Source organism: Dunckerocampus dactyliophorus, chromosome 20 (assembly GCF_027744805.1).
Source record: "Dunckerocampus dactyliophorus isolate RoL2022-P2 chromosome 20, RoL_Ddac_1.1, whole genome shotgun sequence".
NCBI lineage: Eukaryota > Metazoa > Chordata > Actinopteri > Syngnathiformes > Syngnathidae > Dunckerocampus > Dunckerocampus dactyliophorus.
Genome location: NC_072838.1, coordinates 7993880 through 8012678, shown reverse-complemented (window position 1 = coordinate 8012678; position 18799 = coordinate 7993880). Strand labels below are relative to the sequence as shown.

Below are 18799 nucleotides of genomic sequence, written 5' to 3'. Positions count from 1 at the left end.
CTCTATTAATACTTTTCGCTTCATTGTTTGGGGGGAGCTCTGGCAACATAAAATATCCCTAATGTGATTCATACTTATAATATCAATGCACATGCTTGAAGGCCTTAAAAAGGTAATGAAAAAAAATACTTTAGAAAACTTACTTTAGCTTGTAAGTACTGCAAGTACAATCCTCCATACCTTTTGTCAAGCTTTATTTATGGCTAACCCCGCCCCCCCTTAGTGTTTTTTCCGGATGCCAATGATGGCGAAGGAGAAATACCAATATTTAACTGTCATATAAGTCTAAAAATAAGTTTTGCAACTTTTTTCTATGATTGCTACATTATTTCTGGTTCTATGCCCATTATTACATTTTTCACTTTGTGGTTGATCACAAAAACAAACAAAAATACGTGTCATTTCTTGAGGATGAAGTAAAAGCATGCATTGTGCAGTACATTGTTAGCATTATTAGTATTTGTACGGGCTAAGACTGCACACTAAGGTAAGTATAGAACGTGATACTTTACGTCTGTCCAACAAGAAGTCAATTGAAAAAGGCCAGCACATAACAGAGGAGGATGCTTCACACAAGTCTTCCACGGACAGTGAAGCTGTCAATTACCACCGTTACCATGACAACATAAACCAAGGATGACAAAAAAAGACGGACACCTTGAAGGGAAGGTCACCTCCTGTCATGTCAAACACTGTTGTTTACACACAAATACAACAGAGTACTTGCAAATGGACGGCTCTGGATTTGCACCTAACCATGTATCCATTGTTGCACATGCTCTATTCTGTTCGCTTCCTATCAGAGAACAGTACAAATAAAACAGGAAGTGAACAAACTAAACTAATTGCTGAGACATGGAGAAGCAGTTGGGTTAAATAAGCTCTGCTTCTTCCTATTCCTTTTCAATATGTTGAATTATGTGTGTCCAAAAACAATAAAACCAAGTCAATTAACATTAGTCTATCAACATTTGAATACGTAGGCGGCTACGGACTAATCAGCGCCCGCTGTAGCCCCACTCCTGTCCAACATCGGGCCAATCAAAGATCGCCCGTATGCTTCAACATTTAACCAGTCTGAACCTCCGCCATCACTTCCTGTCTGCCCCCCACTCAGCTCCCCTATCAGACATTTACAGCAACACACTCGAGCATAACTCTTATTTATGTCCTATATGTCTTATTTTCTGTTATTATGTCTACTATATGGGGTAATACAAGTGTAAAGGGGACTATAGGGGTGTTATTTCATGTCTACAGGGCTCTAATAGTGTTTACACCATATTTACATTTTTCATTTATAAATGGAATTAATGATTGCGGATTCATCGGTTTAATCAAACGCACCAATTAATTGCGAGGGATTACTGTAGTGGTATTTGACATTTTGACTGTATTCCATTCTATGATGCAGTCTTGAATGGATTGTAGGCCATCCGTCCATTGTTTATACTACTTGTCCTTGTTAGAGTCACAGGTGAGCTGGAGCCTATCCCAGTTGAGTTTGAGCGAGAGCCAGCCAATCACAGGGCACATAGAGAGAAACAACCATTCATAAACACCTTCACACCTATGGACAATTTAGAGTTGTCAATTTTTATTACTAAACTTTATTTAGTTTTATTACTGTATTCTTTTTTAAATTTATTTTAATTTCATTTCAATTTTTGTTCATTGTTTTTATGATATTTCATTTTTATTATCGTTTTATTATATTTTTATGCTTTTAACATGCATATTTTTGGGATGTGCAAGGAGACCACGCAAACTCCACGTGGAGATTCGAAGCCTCGATCACATTTTGCGTTGTGTGTTTTTTTTTTTCCGGTTTTCTAATTTTGTTTAAAATTTTGTATGTTTACATTTTACAAAGTAATTTTTGGTCTGAGTTTTGTCATTTTGTTGTCCAAAATGAGAATTTGTTCCTGCTTTTTACATCCATATTTAGTAACTGTGTTTTTCTTTGTCATTTAGATGATACTTACCAGCCAGCGTAGCACAGTACATGCTATGGTCCTCAGCGCTGGTGCAATCATAATGCCTGACAGATAGATGATACACTATTGGTAAGTGTTGAGACCTTGTTGGTGGTAAATCAGCATGCACGGTAAATCAGTGAGGGCCGTGCATGGCATGTTTATGTCATCCATAACCGGCACCGCCTGAGGTCCTTTAGCATTCTGCAGTCATGTTGTTGTAGACACCAAACCAAGCAAAGACAATTAAGTTGTTGTTTAAAGCTATAGAGCCAAGCCGTTCATAACTAACAGACACTGAAGTCCTTTAAACACAACTCATTTGGTTGTGTTTTGACAACCGTTTGATTCAGTCGTACCTGACACTGCGGTGCACTGATTTGCATGTATATGAGATTTGGTGGGCGGTGAAACAATGAGACACTCTGTTGAGTTTTCTTTTAAGGCAGTGTTTTAGCCCCGTATATGCATACCACACGTGTAAATTGGAGAGTAACAGATCACAATTGGATATCAACAGTCGTGTAATCTTCAGTATATTTGAAGAAAACCATTTACCTGCTCTCTGGACTCATTTTGATGTCAAACCCAAAATGTTCTCTGGCTACAGCAAGGGTGTCCAAAGTGCGGCCCGGGAGCTGTTTGCGGCCGCAAAAAAAACAACAGCAGTAACTTTACAAGAATAAAGTCAAAATATTAAGCCAAAGAGTTGTAATGTCATGAAAAAAAGTTTAATTTTACGAGAATAACACCAATTTGAGAAAACGTAACGTCATTTTAGTAACATGAAATTCAAATATTCAAGAAAAAATACAATATTTTTTAAAGTTGTAATATTAGGAGAAACAAAAAAAACAAATTATAATTGTTATGTTACAAAAATAAATATATGGGAATAAAGAAAAAACATTGACAAGAAGAAAGTTGAAATACTTTGAAAATAAAAAGAAAACAGCAGAAATGAGAAATAAAGCTGTCAAAATATTAAGAAAACAAACAGTTGCAAAAAAAGTTGCAACTTCACAAGAATAAACTTGTAAGAGTAGCACAGTGTTGTAACGTTAAAAAAACACACACACACAAAAAAGTCGCACTGGACTATAAATCGCATTTTCCGGGGGAAATTTACTTTATAAAACCAGAGACCAAAAACAGACATTTCATCTTGAAAGGCATTTTATAGTAAGGACAATAAAAGATAACAACAGGCTAACAGTTAATGTAACATACAGTATGTAACACTTATTCAGATAACTATAGCCTAACCAACATAACATAACTAGTTTACTTGCAGTTTGTAATCTGCAGAATATGATTTTCTGTTTGGGGGTATACGTGTTGCGTCTTTCTCAGTTGTCTTTATAAATTGATGATTACATTGTACATTTTCAGGGTTAGGAGTGATAGGAGTAGCAGATGCTGGCACACCAGCCTAAAGCGCCCTCTCGCGGCTGTCAGTGTGGAAAAAAAAAACACATTTATAAGTCGCTCCGGAGTATAAGTCCCAGGACCAGCCAAACCATGAAAAAAAAGGTGACTTATGGTCTGGAAAATACTGTATATTTTTTGAAAGCCATCATATTATGAAAAACAAACAAAACAAAATAAAGTTACATTTTTAGAACTACTTCTATATAACAAAGCCTAGACCTAGTATTTTTTTTTAATTTATATAACTTCTTAGCATATCTACATGTGTTACTTTACAAACTATCACAGTGGCCCTTGCATTCTTTCATTTTTCAGTATGTGGCCCCTGGAAAAGGTTTGGACACCCCTGATCTGCAGCAACAATAAAGAAATTGACCTCACTGTTCCAAGACTTTTGGACACGAGTGGTTGTGGTTAAACCTGCTAGATTCCAAAGCAGTGACCAACAGATGAAGTTTTCTATGCCTCCCTCCCAACAGGCCACGCTCTCCAAGTCTGACTCTCCACAGAAGTCTTCTTGGAAAGCTATGATCACCAAACCACCGCCATGGCTTGGGTGGACCGAAGAACATTGGGTTCTTTTCTCCGTAGAGAATGAAAGCCGCAACAATACACAAAGAGAGAGAGTTCGTAGGAAATTAAAGTAAATTCTGAGGTGCGGCTTCTCCTTAAGGATCCTCTGGCCTTCACGGTAAAGCCACGTTTAGGCCAAGCGGTACGGTTCTACTTTCAACCCTGTGTGGGCCAGACGGAGCTAATTGCACCAACAAAGTCAATACTAAGGCCAAATGCTGGTTGACATGTATTATAAAACAAGGTTTCAACTCCAAAATGCTACCCTTTAGACCCGGGTGTGTTTTGGCCACCCTGCTCATGGCAGGTGCTCCTCTGCGGCAAAGTCATATGACCAGAAGGAGGGTGTTCAAAACAACTCCACCACATGTGCGTGCACTTGAGGAATGTTCTGCTGTCAAGTCCACTTTCCAGACAAATGCTGGTCAGGCAGCCTCTCTTTTACACGCTTTCTCAATCCATCAGTGTCAAATGTTATGCACATCTGGCCTGTTCCGTAAGGAACATGTCCCAAAGCCCAGTGATGATCAAGTGTTGCATTCATGGCATGAGTGCAGCTCACTAAAAGACAAACACAAACAGTACACTTCACATGGCCCCAGGAAAGCACAGAAGAGTCGCAAAAAGAAGACAAGACTGCCTTGGAGCTGCTTTCTTCTAATACAATGCGTCGGAAAAACTGACTGCTACCAAAGCTGGGGCAGATTAGGAGGGGCGGTCATTGCTGACAGGACTGACACGGCATCACAGTTGCTGACAGTTCACCTGGAAACACATGGGTAACTGTACAGCACCCTTTCAATCACACACAGCCATCAAACACAGCACAGCAAAGCCTTGTGCCCCTGGCATGGGGGTTCGGGCAGGAAGTCAGGCATCAGACCTGTGACACCTTTAAGCCAACCTGATCCTACAATGGATGGCCTTGATTTAAAGGCAGTGATGTGTGTGTGAGAAAATTGATGGAGTGCTATATTTCATGTGTGATTTAGTATGTGATAGAGTTGAGGTGCGGGAAGGAAACCGAAATGAAAGGGTGGCGGTGAAGGAAGAGAGAGACTGAATATCTTGCCGCTCTGTAAAATTTTGCAGCAAGGTGAAAAATACATGAGGAAGTCTTAATAACTGGCGGTGAAATCAAGCAATGCAGTTGAAATATTAACTCAATCAATACCAAAGGCGTATACATATGTTTTTATAACCCTGAACGCCTGATCACAACGAAATATTCATGTCTCTTTTACAATTTTTGCATGAGAGGCAAAAAATGATGCAACTCTCCAGTAATGCATTTCACTTCAGGGCACTTTTAAACCATAAAAACGGCCACAAGGTGGCAGAAGTGCATTTGATAAGAGCTCAGCAGGGATCATGTTAACGACAAATCACACATGACAGGAAGTAGGAGTGAGAGAGCGTGGAGGAGTGTAGCGTGCGGAAGGTTACGCACTGTAGGGCAATTTTAATGCATGCACAAGCGCACACACGCGCGCAGCAACCATGCACACGCGTGCACACACATAGTTCAGCTCCAAATGTGAAAATTGTAAATAGTTCATGGTGTTATATTTGTAAATAAATGGTTATTTTTATTGAAAACAACCCATTTTTTGTGTTGTTTATGTTGGTATAGTTGTTTAGATATTTGAACTGTCACAAACGCAAAACAATATTTGTGTCAAAGTGAAAGTTCTTTTCACAAAAAGCTGGTTTTCTCCCTTTTCTAGTTGGGAACTGATATTTTCCTGAAACTTACCTCTGTTTTACCGCTGATTACTACAGAACAGAAAAAGGTAGAACCACACTTTTTTCTGATCAAAGATGGGGTTCTAATCGTTGTTTTGGTAGGTTCCATGTTTATTATATAGCCATAGAACACAACTGAAAGATCAGTCAAAATAGTCTAAAATGGCCGGTACTGATTTTATTTTATTCTTTTAAACATTGTAATATTATGAGAAACAAACAAACCAAAATAAAGTTGGAATTTTTTGAAAATTAGGTTTGGGAAAAAGTTAGAATATTATGGGAATAAAGTCATAATATTACAAAAAGAACATTTACGAAGATTAAGAAGAAAGTTGAAATTTTATCCTCATAAAATAAAAAACTGCAAAAAAATCAAGATGTGTACAGTCGTCCCTCACCACATCGCGGTTTACTGTTTTTCAAAAAAATATAAATGAATAAATCATGCTGTTTCATGGTTGAATACGGCCTATTATTAGTCAAAAAATGCATATTTGAGCAAAAATACGTATTGTTTTCCTAACTGAAGCATTTTCAAGCATAAAAGGGCTCATGACTTACGAGATGTAACCTTCATGCACGTTCAAGTAAAACTAAACTAAACTAAACTAAACTAAACGAACTCGAATACAAATAAGGCATTCAGAAGATGCATTCAAAGACGTAACGCTACGTAGTCTTCTACACTGGTCACTAGGTGCCAGTAATGTTACTGTAATGTTCGGTGAGGCACACAAGCATCGGACTTGATTGCCAGAACAACAGGCCTTTATTGCAGGTGTCAAGTATCTCACAGGCACAATGATAATGATAACATATTAATCCTAATAATAACACAGGCTGCTGTTGCGGCCTGATGGTGTTTGTGCGGGCACATGATGAGTCGAAAAGGGGGTTTGTTGAAGATGCGTTGAGTATTTTGAGCGGCACCACCATGAATTCTGAGCCACATAAAAAAAATCCCCCCTCGGAATTTAGATTTAGGTGAGTGCTCAAACAAAGCATCTGTGTGTTGATGTTTCTGTGAAGAATGGATAGTGGTGGGATAGGTGGAACACTGGTAGTATCGGTAGTATCGGTTAGTATCGGTAATGTGTCTCTGTGAAACTATTCCCCCTGCAAACTGTGTTAACTAGGAACCTTTACATTACTATTGTAACAAATGCTACTTTTGCACAAGTTCTTTTTTAAATTCAATAATGTTTCTCTCCATCAAAGTTTGGGCACTTAACTGTTCTTGCAGCCTTTCTAAATTTTTTTAAAAAAAAGCTCCGATTCCTCTAACACTCAGAAATACGCAGTGCGCTTGCAAGCCTAATTAGCACAAAGCCCCGTGCTTATAAGGAGGAAGGAAGGAAACAGATCCAGAGTTATTCATTGTACTGTCCATGTTCTTTGAACAAATAAACGCCCCCCCCCCCCCCCCCCCCCCCCCCCCACACACACACACACACACACACACACACACACACACAATAAAGGTAATTAAATGATTCCTTGGCCGGAATTTGTCTGTAGTGTCCCAACTCTAAAAGAATCCATTCTTCACGGAGAGTCGCCACTGCATGGATGCTTTGTTTAAGCACTCAACTAGTTTGTTCGGTGCACTGTTTCGTCGTACGATAACCGAGTCAGAGTATGAAAACCGAGACATTTGTGGCAATAATTTATGTAAAAAACAGAGGTTCCATCATACTTTGGCAACCTAAATAAGTTACGTAAGTGGACAAGGTGTTATCAACAGCTCTCAGTATGATGCAGTCCAGTTCTACATGATGCACAGTGAGGTTACAGATGTGGGAATTATAATATTGCTATATATATCAAGTCGTAGGTAAGAAGACATGAAACTTGTTTAAAATGAGGAAAATGTCAAAGGGTACTCACACTTCCTGTGGTACCCAGGGACAGATGGTTCATCTGTTGGGTGAGGGGTCCCATCATGCTGGCAGGCTGCATGGACATCGTGTGGTCCATGGCTGGCGTGATCACTGCACCCTGGATGAAGAGACAAAGGGGTTGAGGGAAAAAAACAAGGATTCTAAGTGTGTACTGTATGGAGTATTAGCCTTTCATCGAACGTTACACACTGCACACTGGTCAGGCTCGATCCCGCGACCACACAGACCACTGAATGACAGTCGAGCAAACCAGCCAATAGGCTAAAAGCCCATGCTTTCAAACCACTGACCAGCGCGGCTCTTAAGGCATCAGGGAGCGAGGCTTACTAAACGTACTAACGTTACATACACATATCACTTCTGAGAATATTCTCAATCATCCAAGTCGAGCGCAACTGGACAGTTGTGTAAGAAGACAATGCTTCTAAGACAACATCACATATCACATTTTGAACCAAAGAGGCAATATGTGCCTGTTGGCGGGGCCACAGAGATCAGGATCCAATCTGGTGCAATGTGATCTGGGTGGTAGCCGAAGGAGTGGACCTTGCCCTATACGCATCTGCAGAACCTGGCTATAGGAACGTGAAACCTCACCACACTGGCATGGAAGGAGCCAGTCAGTGGCGTTGATGGATTAGGGGGATATACAGTCGGGTTCGCCTCGATATACGACATAGGCTCCAGAGCCATGAGAGGGGTTGGATTCCCTTCCACACTGGAGTTGCCCCCAGTTGTAGGCATCAAGCCAGTGTGGGCATCCTTATTGACCCACAGCCCAATGCCTCTAAGTTAATGGTAGACGAGGGGATAGCCTCTCTCTCCCCTTGTGTCCTGCCAAAAAGTCGCTCAGAGTTCCCACCCTTTTTGGAGTCCTTGGAGTGAGCGCTAAAGTGACTGCCGTGGCAGTAATCCCAAAACTCTTAGTAGACACTAATGCCGAGGGATGCCATTCCAGGAGTGTTTGGCCTGAGGGACCCCGGTAGCCGCTGAAGGATATAGCAGGCCAGGCAACATGCGGCTTCTGAGGCAAATACTCAGGCGTGGGAGGAGTTTGATAAGGCAATGGAGAATGACTTCCGGACGGCTTTGAGGTCTGCCATCCGACGGCTCGAGGGAGAAAGCGGTTCATCAACATCATCTGTGTATGGTAGAGAATAATTCAAAGACCTCCTCAATCCCACCGACATGCCTTCCAATGAGGATGTCTGGGGACTCTGAGATGGGCTCTCGTATCCCTGGGGCTGAGGTTGCCAAATGGCAGGGCACCGGGGGTGGAAGAGATCCAGCTCCAGTTCCCCAAGGCTCTGGATGTTGTGGGGCTGTTTTGGGTGATGCGCCTCGGAAAAATTGCATAGACTGTGCCTCGTCGCCGGATGGTGTCTTCCAGCTACAGGCAGAGATAAATGAAGCACTTCTCCCAGTATACCCTCAGATTAAGATGTGCCTGGGTTGATTTTGACCACCTACTTGTGTTACCAAGTAGGTGTATTTGCCCGATATGGTTAATCACTCAAAATACAGGAACACTGAAATGATAATTTTGTATTTTTGCAAGGAGGTGAGTGTTACCAGAAAGTAAGAGCAATAGAAAAAGCATATGAGTAATGAGGAGATGGGAGTATGTTGCCGCCATGGATGGAAGAAACGTGTACAATGTCAAAAACTATCATGAGACTGTTGTCACTATTTTCAAGATCAATAAACACTATTACCTGTACTCCATAAAAAGGGTCAACGCAGTATACGCTACTGATGCATAAATAATACCAACTTGTGTGTCTCATCAATTGTTCAAAGGCTTTTTCTCCCTGCCCTCCTTCTTTCCTCCTGGTGCAATATTCAGAATGTTTTCCCTAATGGGTGGATGAGAATGCTGGAAGCTTCAACAACGCCAAGGAACACAAGGAGAAGTTGTTGCTCTTTCTGTCACTGTTGTGACAGTTGCTCAGCCCCACAAGGAACAACAACCACAACAACAGCAAAAAAACAGCCCTTTTCCGAGGCTCATCTCATGTCTCTTCTCACTTAGTGTGGCATCATTTTGTGTGTGAGGCTTAGACACCGTGAGTAACATAAAACATGGTGCGTTCAAGGTCAAGGATGCAATACAAGTCAGTGTTTGTGTGTGTGTGTGTGTGTGTGCATGTATCTGTTACACCCTGCTTGTGACTGTGCGGGCCTGTTGGAAAACCTCTGCTTGGATACTCCCTGCATTCTGAATGAAAAAGTGCCTTTAATCAAGCACAACGCACACAGATGAAAGTACTCAATTGCACAGGAGTGGAGGTGAAAAGGGTTAACCAGTGAAAACGGTGGACAAAAAGGGTTAAACAAATAAAAGATGGAAATGAGGTAGTGCAGCAGGATGCATCAAATATCAAATGGAAATGAAACACAATGAACGAGCGTCGAGTGACGACGCTGTCCTTAAGAAACCGCCTAACTGCAAATAGCAGACATCTGCGTCCCGACTCCTGCAGCTACTCAGAAGTCAAGCTAATGCATACCAACAAAACAGGAAAAAGACAAATTAAAAGCACATAACCGGAAGTTATGAAAAACGACACAAACCCTGTCAATTGGAGAATGTAATTAATTACTAATGTAAGTCGAGGACACCACTGGGCGTTGGTGAGTAACTACTGAAGTTCTATAAAGCAATAGTAGTATTATTTTCCACACAAAAAACACCAACAGCAAAGATGGCCCAATTTGATTGTGTGGGATAAAAGTGTGGTATCTAAATTAAAATACTGTTTTAAATACTGTAATCCCTAATGTATCGCGGTTAATTGGTTCCAGATCCAACAGTGATAAGTGAATTTCCGTGAAGTAGGATCAGATTCCTTATTTATAAATTGAATATTTTTGTAGTTAGAGCATAGAAAACCTGTTTACGACCTTCTAAATACAATTTTTAACATTATTAGAGCTCGAGACGAAGTTATGAAATAACACCCCTATAGTCACCTTTACACTAGTGTTACCCAATATAGTCGACATAACCAGGGAAAATAAGACATTTAAGACATAAATAAGACTCACGCTGATGTGTCTTGCAATAAATGTGTTCTTAGGGGGTTCAGAGTTGAGCTTTAGCTTGGAATGAATTACGGACGCAACAGTAGCCTGTGTTATTATTATGATTATCATGTCATTATTATTATTGTGCCTGTTGTGAGATAAATCAAACCTGCAATAAAAGCCTGTTGTTACAGCGATGAAGTCCGATGCTTGTGTGCCTCACTGAACATTACAGTAAAATGACTGACACCTAGTGACCAGTTTAGAATACTACATATCATCCGAGTGTCTTTGATGTAATAGTGAAGCCGCGAAATTCAAACCACAATGTGGCGAGGGATGACTGTAGGGAAGTGCACGAATTGAACCACAGCCTCGGGTTATCGTTGATGTTGGAAATGTACATTTTGGAGAATTATATGAGTCCAAATTTGCAATAACTGATTGGTATTGGTACTTTTTCTACTATATGTGCTGTCTGCCCAATGATGAAGTGCATCATACACCACGAAAACGCAACAGCGCAACACCTGATTGACAGAATTCTTCATGGTGAGAAAATACATACATCAATATATCATGCCTGTGCATAGTAGTAAAGTAAAATACGTAATGGGGAAAAGTCATAAAAGAGAGTGCAAACGTTCTGGCAAGAAAGTCTGGTAGAAAGTCTTTGTGAGGACAGGAGCAAGATGATTAAGGAGGGAGCAGATGGAGGTCGAGAGGAAATAAGAGAATGGAGAGAGGATACAGGAGAGAAAGGGAGGCGGATGAAGAGAAGCAGGAAGGAAGCAGCACCTGGTACTCTCTGAAAGTGCCTTCATGATAGGAAAGGGTGAGCAACGGAAGGGATTAATTCACGCGTCAGGGAGACTTAAGGAGATCTGTGATTTAGATTTTCTGTGTTGATTTTCTGAGAGAGCAAAAAAGAGTGAGCATGTTAAATGTTTGCTTGTGTCTCCTCACAGACGGACCATAAAAGAAAATTACAGACGGACACAAATGACAAGGCATATATTCATTTGTCTGTGTTTCAGGAAAACCTATCTTGATTAAGATGATATCATTTGTGTTTCTGTCAAGAGAACGATCGATATCAGGGCCCTGGGCTGTACCAGCACTGATATACACTCAAGCACCGGAGACAATGTACAGTAAATAAGAAATGTTACATCCTGCAGTGTTCTTTTTAATGGCTGCCTATTACGAGTGAAAGGCGCCTTCAGAGACTGATGGATCACTGATCACTAACACATACTTTGCACACTCAGTCACCACATACTCAGTAGAACAATATTTTACTTGACTCATTCAATATGTCCAACTCGTAAAAAGCTCTCATGCTGGCCTTGGGCTACTTGGTACTACAATACATTACAGCACGTATTTTACAGGTGGACTATCACATTTATGCTAACATGAGTCAAACGTGTCAAATCAATTCCTGCATCTGCACCTTTATATAGATTCTCACCAGTGATGCTTGATATTGACTTTTTTACCGATATCCGATATTGTCCAGCACTTCATTACCAATACTGATATCAACATCAGCTCTCCCCTCAAACTAATGTCAAGTCGCGTCGTGTGTAAAAAAAGAAAACATAACGCTTCTTTTACTGTCATGCCGCTGGATTCCAGAAGGATGAGTGGAAATCGTTATTTCATTGTATTTTTGTCGAATGCGACTAACAGTATCTGTCTACTATCTGTCCTACTATTTATTGTTTTACTAACAAAAGACATTAAAACAGCAAGTTAGTGGTGGCCTAAATGTTGGTTCATGCTTCGGACTCCCATGGCTTCTTGCAAAGTGCATCTCCCCCCCAAAAAATGCAACTTTGTGTCACCCTGATTGTTCAAACATACTTCCAGCTCCGATAACACACACTGTCTCTCTCCAGTCGGCATTGTTTACGAAGTTACGAAACCGACAAGCTAAACAGTTAACCAGTGACCCACTGGAAAAAACAATCCCTCATGTTTCAGCGGAGGATTGCACAGCACGTGCTCAGTCCCAACACAGAATTTTGGAAGATTTGCAACGTGGTGAAGCATAAACCAATCTTTGCATGTGAGCTTTGTATGCCCATTAAGGGTGTCATGAGATCTCGCGAGATGAAAACGTGACGAGATTTCTCGTGATAATAAATGAATCACACAACAAATGAAAATGAACTCGATATTTTTGCCGGCCTCCATATATTGCCATGTGCATGCGTCTCTCTCCCCCAAAGATGCAGGAGGAGAGTTCACTCCGTGCTTTGGTTCAGCACCTACAACAACTGCCTTCCATAAAACAACGGCATTCGAACAAAGTCACTTTTTCTCTGCGGGGGGAGGCGGGGCTGCTAGCAAACACACACAGAGTGCAGCAAGTAAGCCTCGTGGGGAGCAATGCAAGGTAACGTAGTCAAAATTAGGAGAGAAAAAGATGATTGCAAAGCAAAATGCCTCAGCACCCACGTGGGAACAGTCCGGCATCAAACTGAATGAGCAAGGTGAGCCCAACAATACGGATGGACTGACGGACTTACCTCAAACATACCCGCCGACACATCGAGATGCAGAGCCTTCGTCTGGACAGTCAACACTCACCGAGACATTTGATTGACAAAGTAAACACAAACGGAACAGCACAAAATGTTGTGCGTTCACAGAACGTGTACTTTGCTACATTGCAAAATAACTTTTGCTCTTTAATACAGTTGAAAAGCCAGCATTTCAAGAAATGCTCCAAATGTTTGACAGACAGTACGAAAATACATGTCACAAACTGCAATTCCACAACTCTACAGAGTGAAAGATGACATATTAAATGATACAGTATATTGCAGTATTATGGTATATTATTATTATCATTATTATACAGTATATTATCATAACAGTTGCTTATTTGGTCTCAAAAGATTTGGACAATAATATTGTTTAGTGTCAATTTGTGGGACAATAAATATTTCAAAACGCACCTGCATTGCTTTATTAATGTTAAAATTTCGACTTGTCTCGTTCTTGTGGACCCAATCTCGTGTATCGGCTCGTCTTGTGAGCTGGATGTCAGGTGACACCCCTAATGCCCATTCTATATTTTTAATATATGAATATTCTATTCTATTCTTTCAGGTCACACTTCTCTATATGCCATTAAATGATTATACAACACTTTATTATATGGCTTCCTGAGTCATTCTGTTTATTTTGTATAATACAAGATCGTGGTTGTCATGAATAACTGGTGGGAGTAATGGTTAGATTGATTTACATCACACTTCACTACTTCCCATCCAGGTTGGGGGCCTGTGCAATTGTGCAGAGCCCAGGCTGGGTGCAAATTGCTTCATGTCGACTAAATTAAAATGTTCTTGTAGGTTGCAAGCACATAACACAGTTTCTGCTACTTATATTCATGTCCCAACCACCAACCACCATATAATTGATTACATATAAAATGCAAAATGAGGTCATCTGCAGCTAAAATCCTCAAAAACAGTCTTCCTCATGTTTTACAGGGCTGAGGTAATAGCAAACTGTAATGGCATGAAAATATAAAATCAAACAGGGGCTACAGTATATATGAAAAAGCCCTTCCCATAGGTATCCTCTGGTGTAATTCTATGTTTTTTATGATGACTTTGCCATACTTTGATCAGTATCTAAAATGCCGAAGGGGCACATACCCAGTGAATTTTGATCTCTCATCTACCTCTATTGCTGCAGGTGAAAACATCCAACGTGTTGCCTGTGGGGTATCGACTCCATCATCGCTTCAAATGTTCACTGATGTATCGCTACCTGCTCGAGGTGATAATATCCTCACTCTGGCGTTCAGCAGCCTGAGGCAACGTGGAGAATCTAACACTATAAACTATTATTTGGTCGGAACAAAGAGAGAAGTAAGGTTGGCACACTATCAGGACAACTATGTAACACTAATACATGAACAACGTATAACAATTAGGCTGGATGCGCATTGTAGGTTTTAATGGTCAATTCTGATTCAGCGCCTACGGTGCCCTCCAGAAGTTTCTTCATTTTTGCTGTAGACTGAAAACATTTGGGTTTGACATCAAAAGATGAATATAAGACCAGAAAGCCACAACTTAGAAGAAAGAACCTTTTTTGCAACATGTGAATGACAGGTGTGTCCTATTACATTTCAATAAATAGCACTCAATCTGTTTCAAATAGGGTAGGATAGATTTTGCCCGTGTAGACTGCATTTAGAGGTGAAAACAACATAAAAACCAGACAGCTGTCTATGAGTGAAAAACAAGTATTTTTTTTCAGAACCATTGCACAAACACTGATCATAGTCAGTAAAATCATTTGGAATGTCCTGTGTACTAAGTAACAGACGTGGAACAAGTAGATCAAGGAAAACGTCAGCAGGTGATGACAGAAACATTGTGAGAGATGTAAAGAAAGACCCTAAAACAGGAGTGAAGGTATCACAATCTACTGTTCATACAGTATGTCCATCTGCCAGACGAAGCAGATTGCTTTTGTCACTACAACATAACCATGCAGAACTCGATTTGGGACCGTACCAAGTCACCTTCTTGGAGACTGGTTGGTTTGGTCTGCACCTGGGTTAGACTCACACGTGACTAAACAAAACGCACCGAGGTAAAACAAAGACAGAATTTGACTAAAACAGACCAAAGATGTCATATCTGAACCTATGCAGAAACACAGGTACATTCACAAGTTGTGTCAAAAGGTAAAAAATAATTGGGGAACAATCCATTGACAATGCATTGCAGCCCTACATGCACAATAATGCACATCTTTTTGGGGTGCAATAGGGCCGATAAGGACAACTCTTCAACACAGAGACATATTCATATCCTCAAGAATGCCCAACATGACCAAAGTTGTTCCCATGAGTCTTACAGTCAACAATGTGGCCCTTGTGTAGTCCACATGAAAGACCACCCCTGTGTCACTCACCACATTCCTGCGTAAATTTCACTGTTAGCTTTTCAACGGGAGGTTTTGTGGTTCATGTTCCTTACAAATCAGATGCACTCAACACTGTTAGACATTCCTCATCGCCGGTCACATACGCTCACGTAAGACTGTTTGGGTGGTTGATTTCGGTCTGGTGCTAAAGTAGAACATCTGCTAATGATTGACAGGCAAGACAGAAAGCCAACAGTACAAGCTTTTGCCCACCTGGAGGGTTTATACTAACGGATCCACATCGCAGAATTGCGCAATGACGACAACATGTTTTGGCTTTCTTCCCGCATAGCATCTTCTTTCTTGCGTTTTATTCAAGCAGTGTAAAACGACGCTCATAACCACCTTTGTTTGCAGACTGTGGACAGAGAATCTGCCCTCGGGCACCTTTTTACTCATGAAAGGGAACCAGCATGTGGGAGTTTTTTACTATAATCCGCAGCATGAATCCCCCTCAGAGCAAATAGAGCGCTATGGCTCTTTGACAACTGCCAAATACCTAGACTGAGCACAATCATGCTTTTAGTGTGGGTAAAATGAATACTGTATGTACAGCACTGTGTAAAAGTTATATATACTGTACATACATACATACTACATACATATATACAGAAGAGGTTATTAAACCACCCTTGTGTGTTCAATTTATTGATCATTTTAATGCCTGGTACAACTAAAGGTCCATTGTTTGGACAAATATAATGATGATAACAAATATAGCTCATAAGAGTTGAATTGAAGAGCTGATATCGATGCTTTTCTTGATAATAACCAAAATCGCTTCAGTTCTTACATGAATAGTTATAGCATTGTACTACCAAAAAATGTAACTCTTATAAGCTAATTTTGCTGTCATTGTTATATTTGTCAGAGTTACGGGGGTATGCTGGAGCCTATCCTAGCTGACATCGGGCGAGAGATAGGGTACACCCTGGACTGGTCGCCAGCCAATCGCAGGGCACATATAGACAATCATTCACACCTGTGGACAATTTAGAGTCTCCAATTGCATGTTTTTGGAATGTGGGAGGAAACCGGAATACCCGGAGAAAACCTACGCACACACGGGGAGAACATGCAAACTCCACACAGAGATGCCCAACGGAGAGTCGAACCCCGATCCCCTGACTGTGTGGCCAACATGCTAACCACTCGGCCACCGTGTGGCGTAAGTTGTTTCTTATGAGGAAAAAGTCGATTTTACAAGAATAAAGTATTAAAGAAAAAAATGACTGACTGGAAACTTTGCACTGGACCTCAAGCAACATGGATTCTCCAGACTCCAGTGATGGTTTGAGGAGCCTGATCATCTGCTGGTGTTGGTCCACTGTGTTGTCTGAGGTCCAAGGTCAGTGCAGCCGTCTGCCAGGAAGTTTTAGAGCGTACTTCATGCTTCCCGCTGCTGACCAACTTTATGGACATGCAGATTTCATTTTCTAACAGGACTTGGCACCTGCACACTGTACAGCTATTAATTTACAGCGTAACATCCATATCTTGATTGTGCAGACAGCCGCCTCTGTTCTCGTGTTTATGACATACATTTGCTGAGCACTGTGCATTGGTTTGGTCTGGGCGTGACCCCCCCGCATCCTTCAATTCCTCCAGTCTTTGGTGTAAAAAGTTTGGACACCCCTGATGTCAGGTAATAGCTGCTCTGGAAATGGCAATCAGGACGAAGAAGTAGAGGATACGGCAGAGGCAGGCAGAGAGGAATAGGAACAGCAATGAAAGCAACTCAAGGGCAACTGTCTCAAATTCTGCCTCACCAGTCAAATCCATGTGACCGACATAATGTTCCCCGCCCTGAAACCCGCAGTGCGTTTTTAATGTCAAGCACCGAGATGGGTATCAACACAGGGCACTAGTTCGTAGTTCGTTTAATTCTAAGAGGCCCCAGGAAGCACCTACTGTATCTGGTACTGGTGGTAAGGAGAGGGATTCAGCAATCCACCTGCGGCATGTAAGGACCAGTGCACAAGTGAAGCACAAAAGGGTTCTGGTTAAGTCATGGGGAAAGACAGCAATGCTGTGCTTGGTTGGTGCTACGGAGTTTGCTCTTTGGAGGTACACTGGAGTATGTGTGACCGATCATCTGCATGTAAGTGAGATTCAGCCCGATGGATGTGCTTCCAGCATTATGCGTTTTGTGTTTTTTAGGGCTGCTTTTAACTCGGTCTATACGGCCTGCTGACTTGCACAGACTCTAAAGGCATCCCCATGCGCCCAAAAAATAATTGTTAGGAGATCTGAGAGACTATAAGAGAGAAGACAATATGGAAACTGAGGATGTGATGACAAGCTGCATTCTTCTTTTGCAAGAACAACATTTACTCTAATGATTCTGTTCCACACAACGCACATCCAGTGGAACCTCGGTTTTCGTCATTAATCTGGTTCAAAAGGTCTTCATAATAAAGATGATTTAAGCGGTGGTTCCCAAACTTTTTACAGTCGCGTACCCCTTCTTGAAGCCATGTACCCCCTGCTGCTGCACACAAAACAGAAACCATTTTTACATTCCATTAAATTGAAATATTAAACATGATTAATTGGTGAATTAACTTTATAGTATGTAATTGTGGTTCAAGAATGTGTATTGTGCGTGGTCATATTTTGATAAAGGTTTTACATTAGCACTGATAAATAGATAAGATGTGAATTTCTCTTGGTGATGAATATCTGAGTATATAGGATGTTGGGATCCTTCCCTTTGAATGGGTTGATCTTCACTTTTGTCCATTTGCAATCGCTACGATTTCAATCTGAATATTAATTTGACACCAAATTGAAAGGGAAAGTTGAAGAAACGTGATAAAGCAGTATCCAAAGTACAAAAATACATACAAGCAGCGATAACGCCTCATTTTTAGGGGAATCTCCACTCTCTCACCCTGACACGGACATGCATTGACCGATTTTCACAGTGCAGAAACCAATATAAGTTAAACCTTCAAAATTAAACACTCTTTCAATACACAACATAATCATCAAACTGACTCACTTCTTCATTTAACTCCGAGCAATGAAGAACTTCATGCCGTGTTTCCTTTCTTTCTGCTATGACGGGGCACTCTGTGCTATGAGGCGTTCAGGTACGCTCGTAATTGTGAGTGTTAGGCTCGAATTGTTTATCATTTTTATTCACGTACCCCCAATGGCGATGGGTGTACCCCTGGG

At 41.0% G+C, this 18799-nt stretch overlaps 1 protein-coding gene across 1 annotated transcript in view; it reads right to left on the bottom strand.

Annotated features, from left to right (window-relative positions):
- Positions 1-18799, bottom strand: part of rbms3 (RNA binding motif, single stranded interacting protein) — a 277321-nt gene that overhangs the window by 13618 nt on the left and 244904 nt on the right. Inside the window, exon 11 of the mRNA XM_054763521.1 lies at positions 7617-7727. Within this exon, the coding sequence (XP_054619496.1) occupies positions 7617-7727 (111 nt within the window). The remainder of the gene's footprint in view (positions 1-7616; positions 7728-18799) is intronic.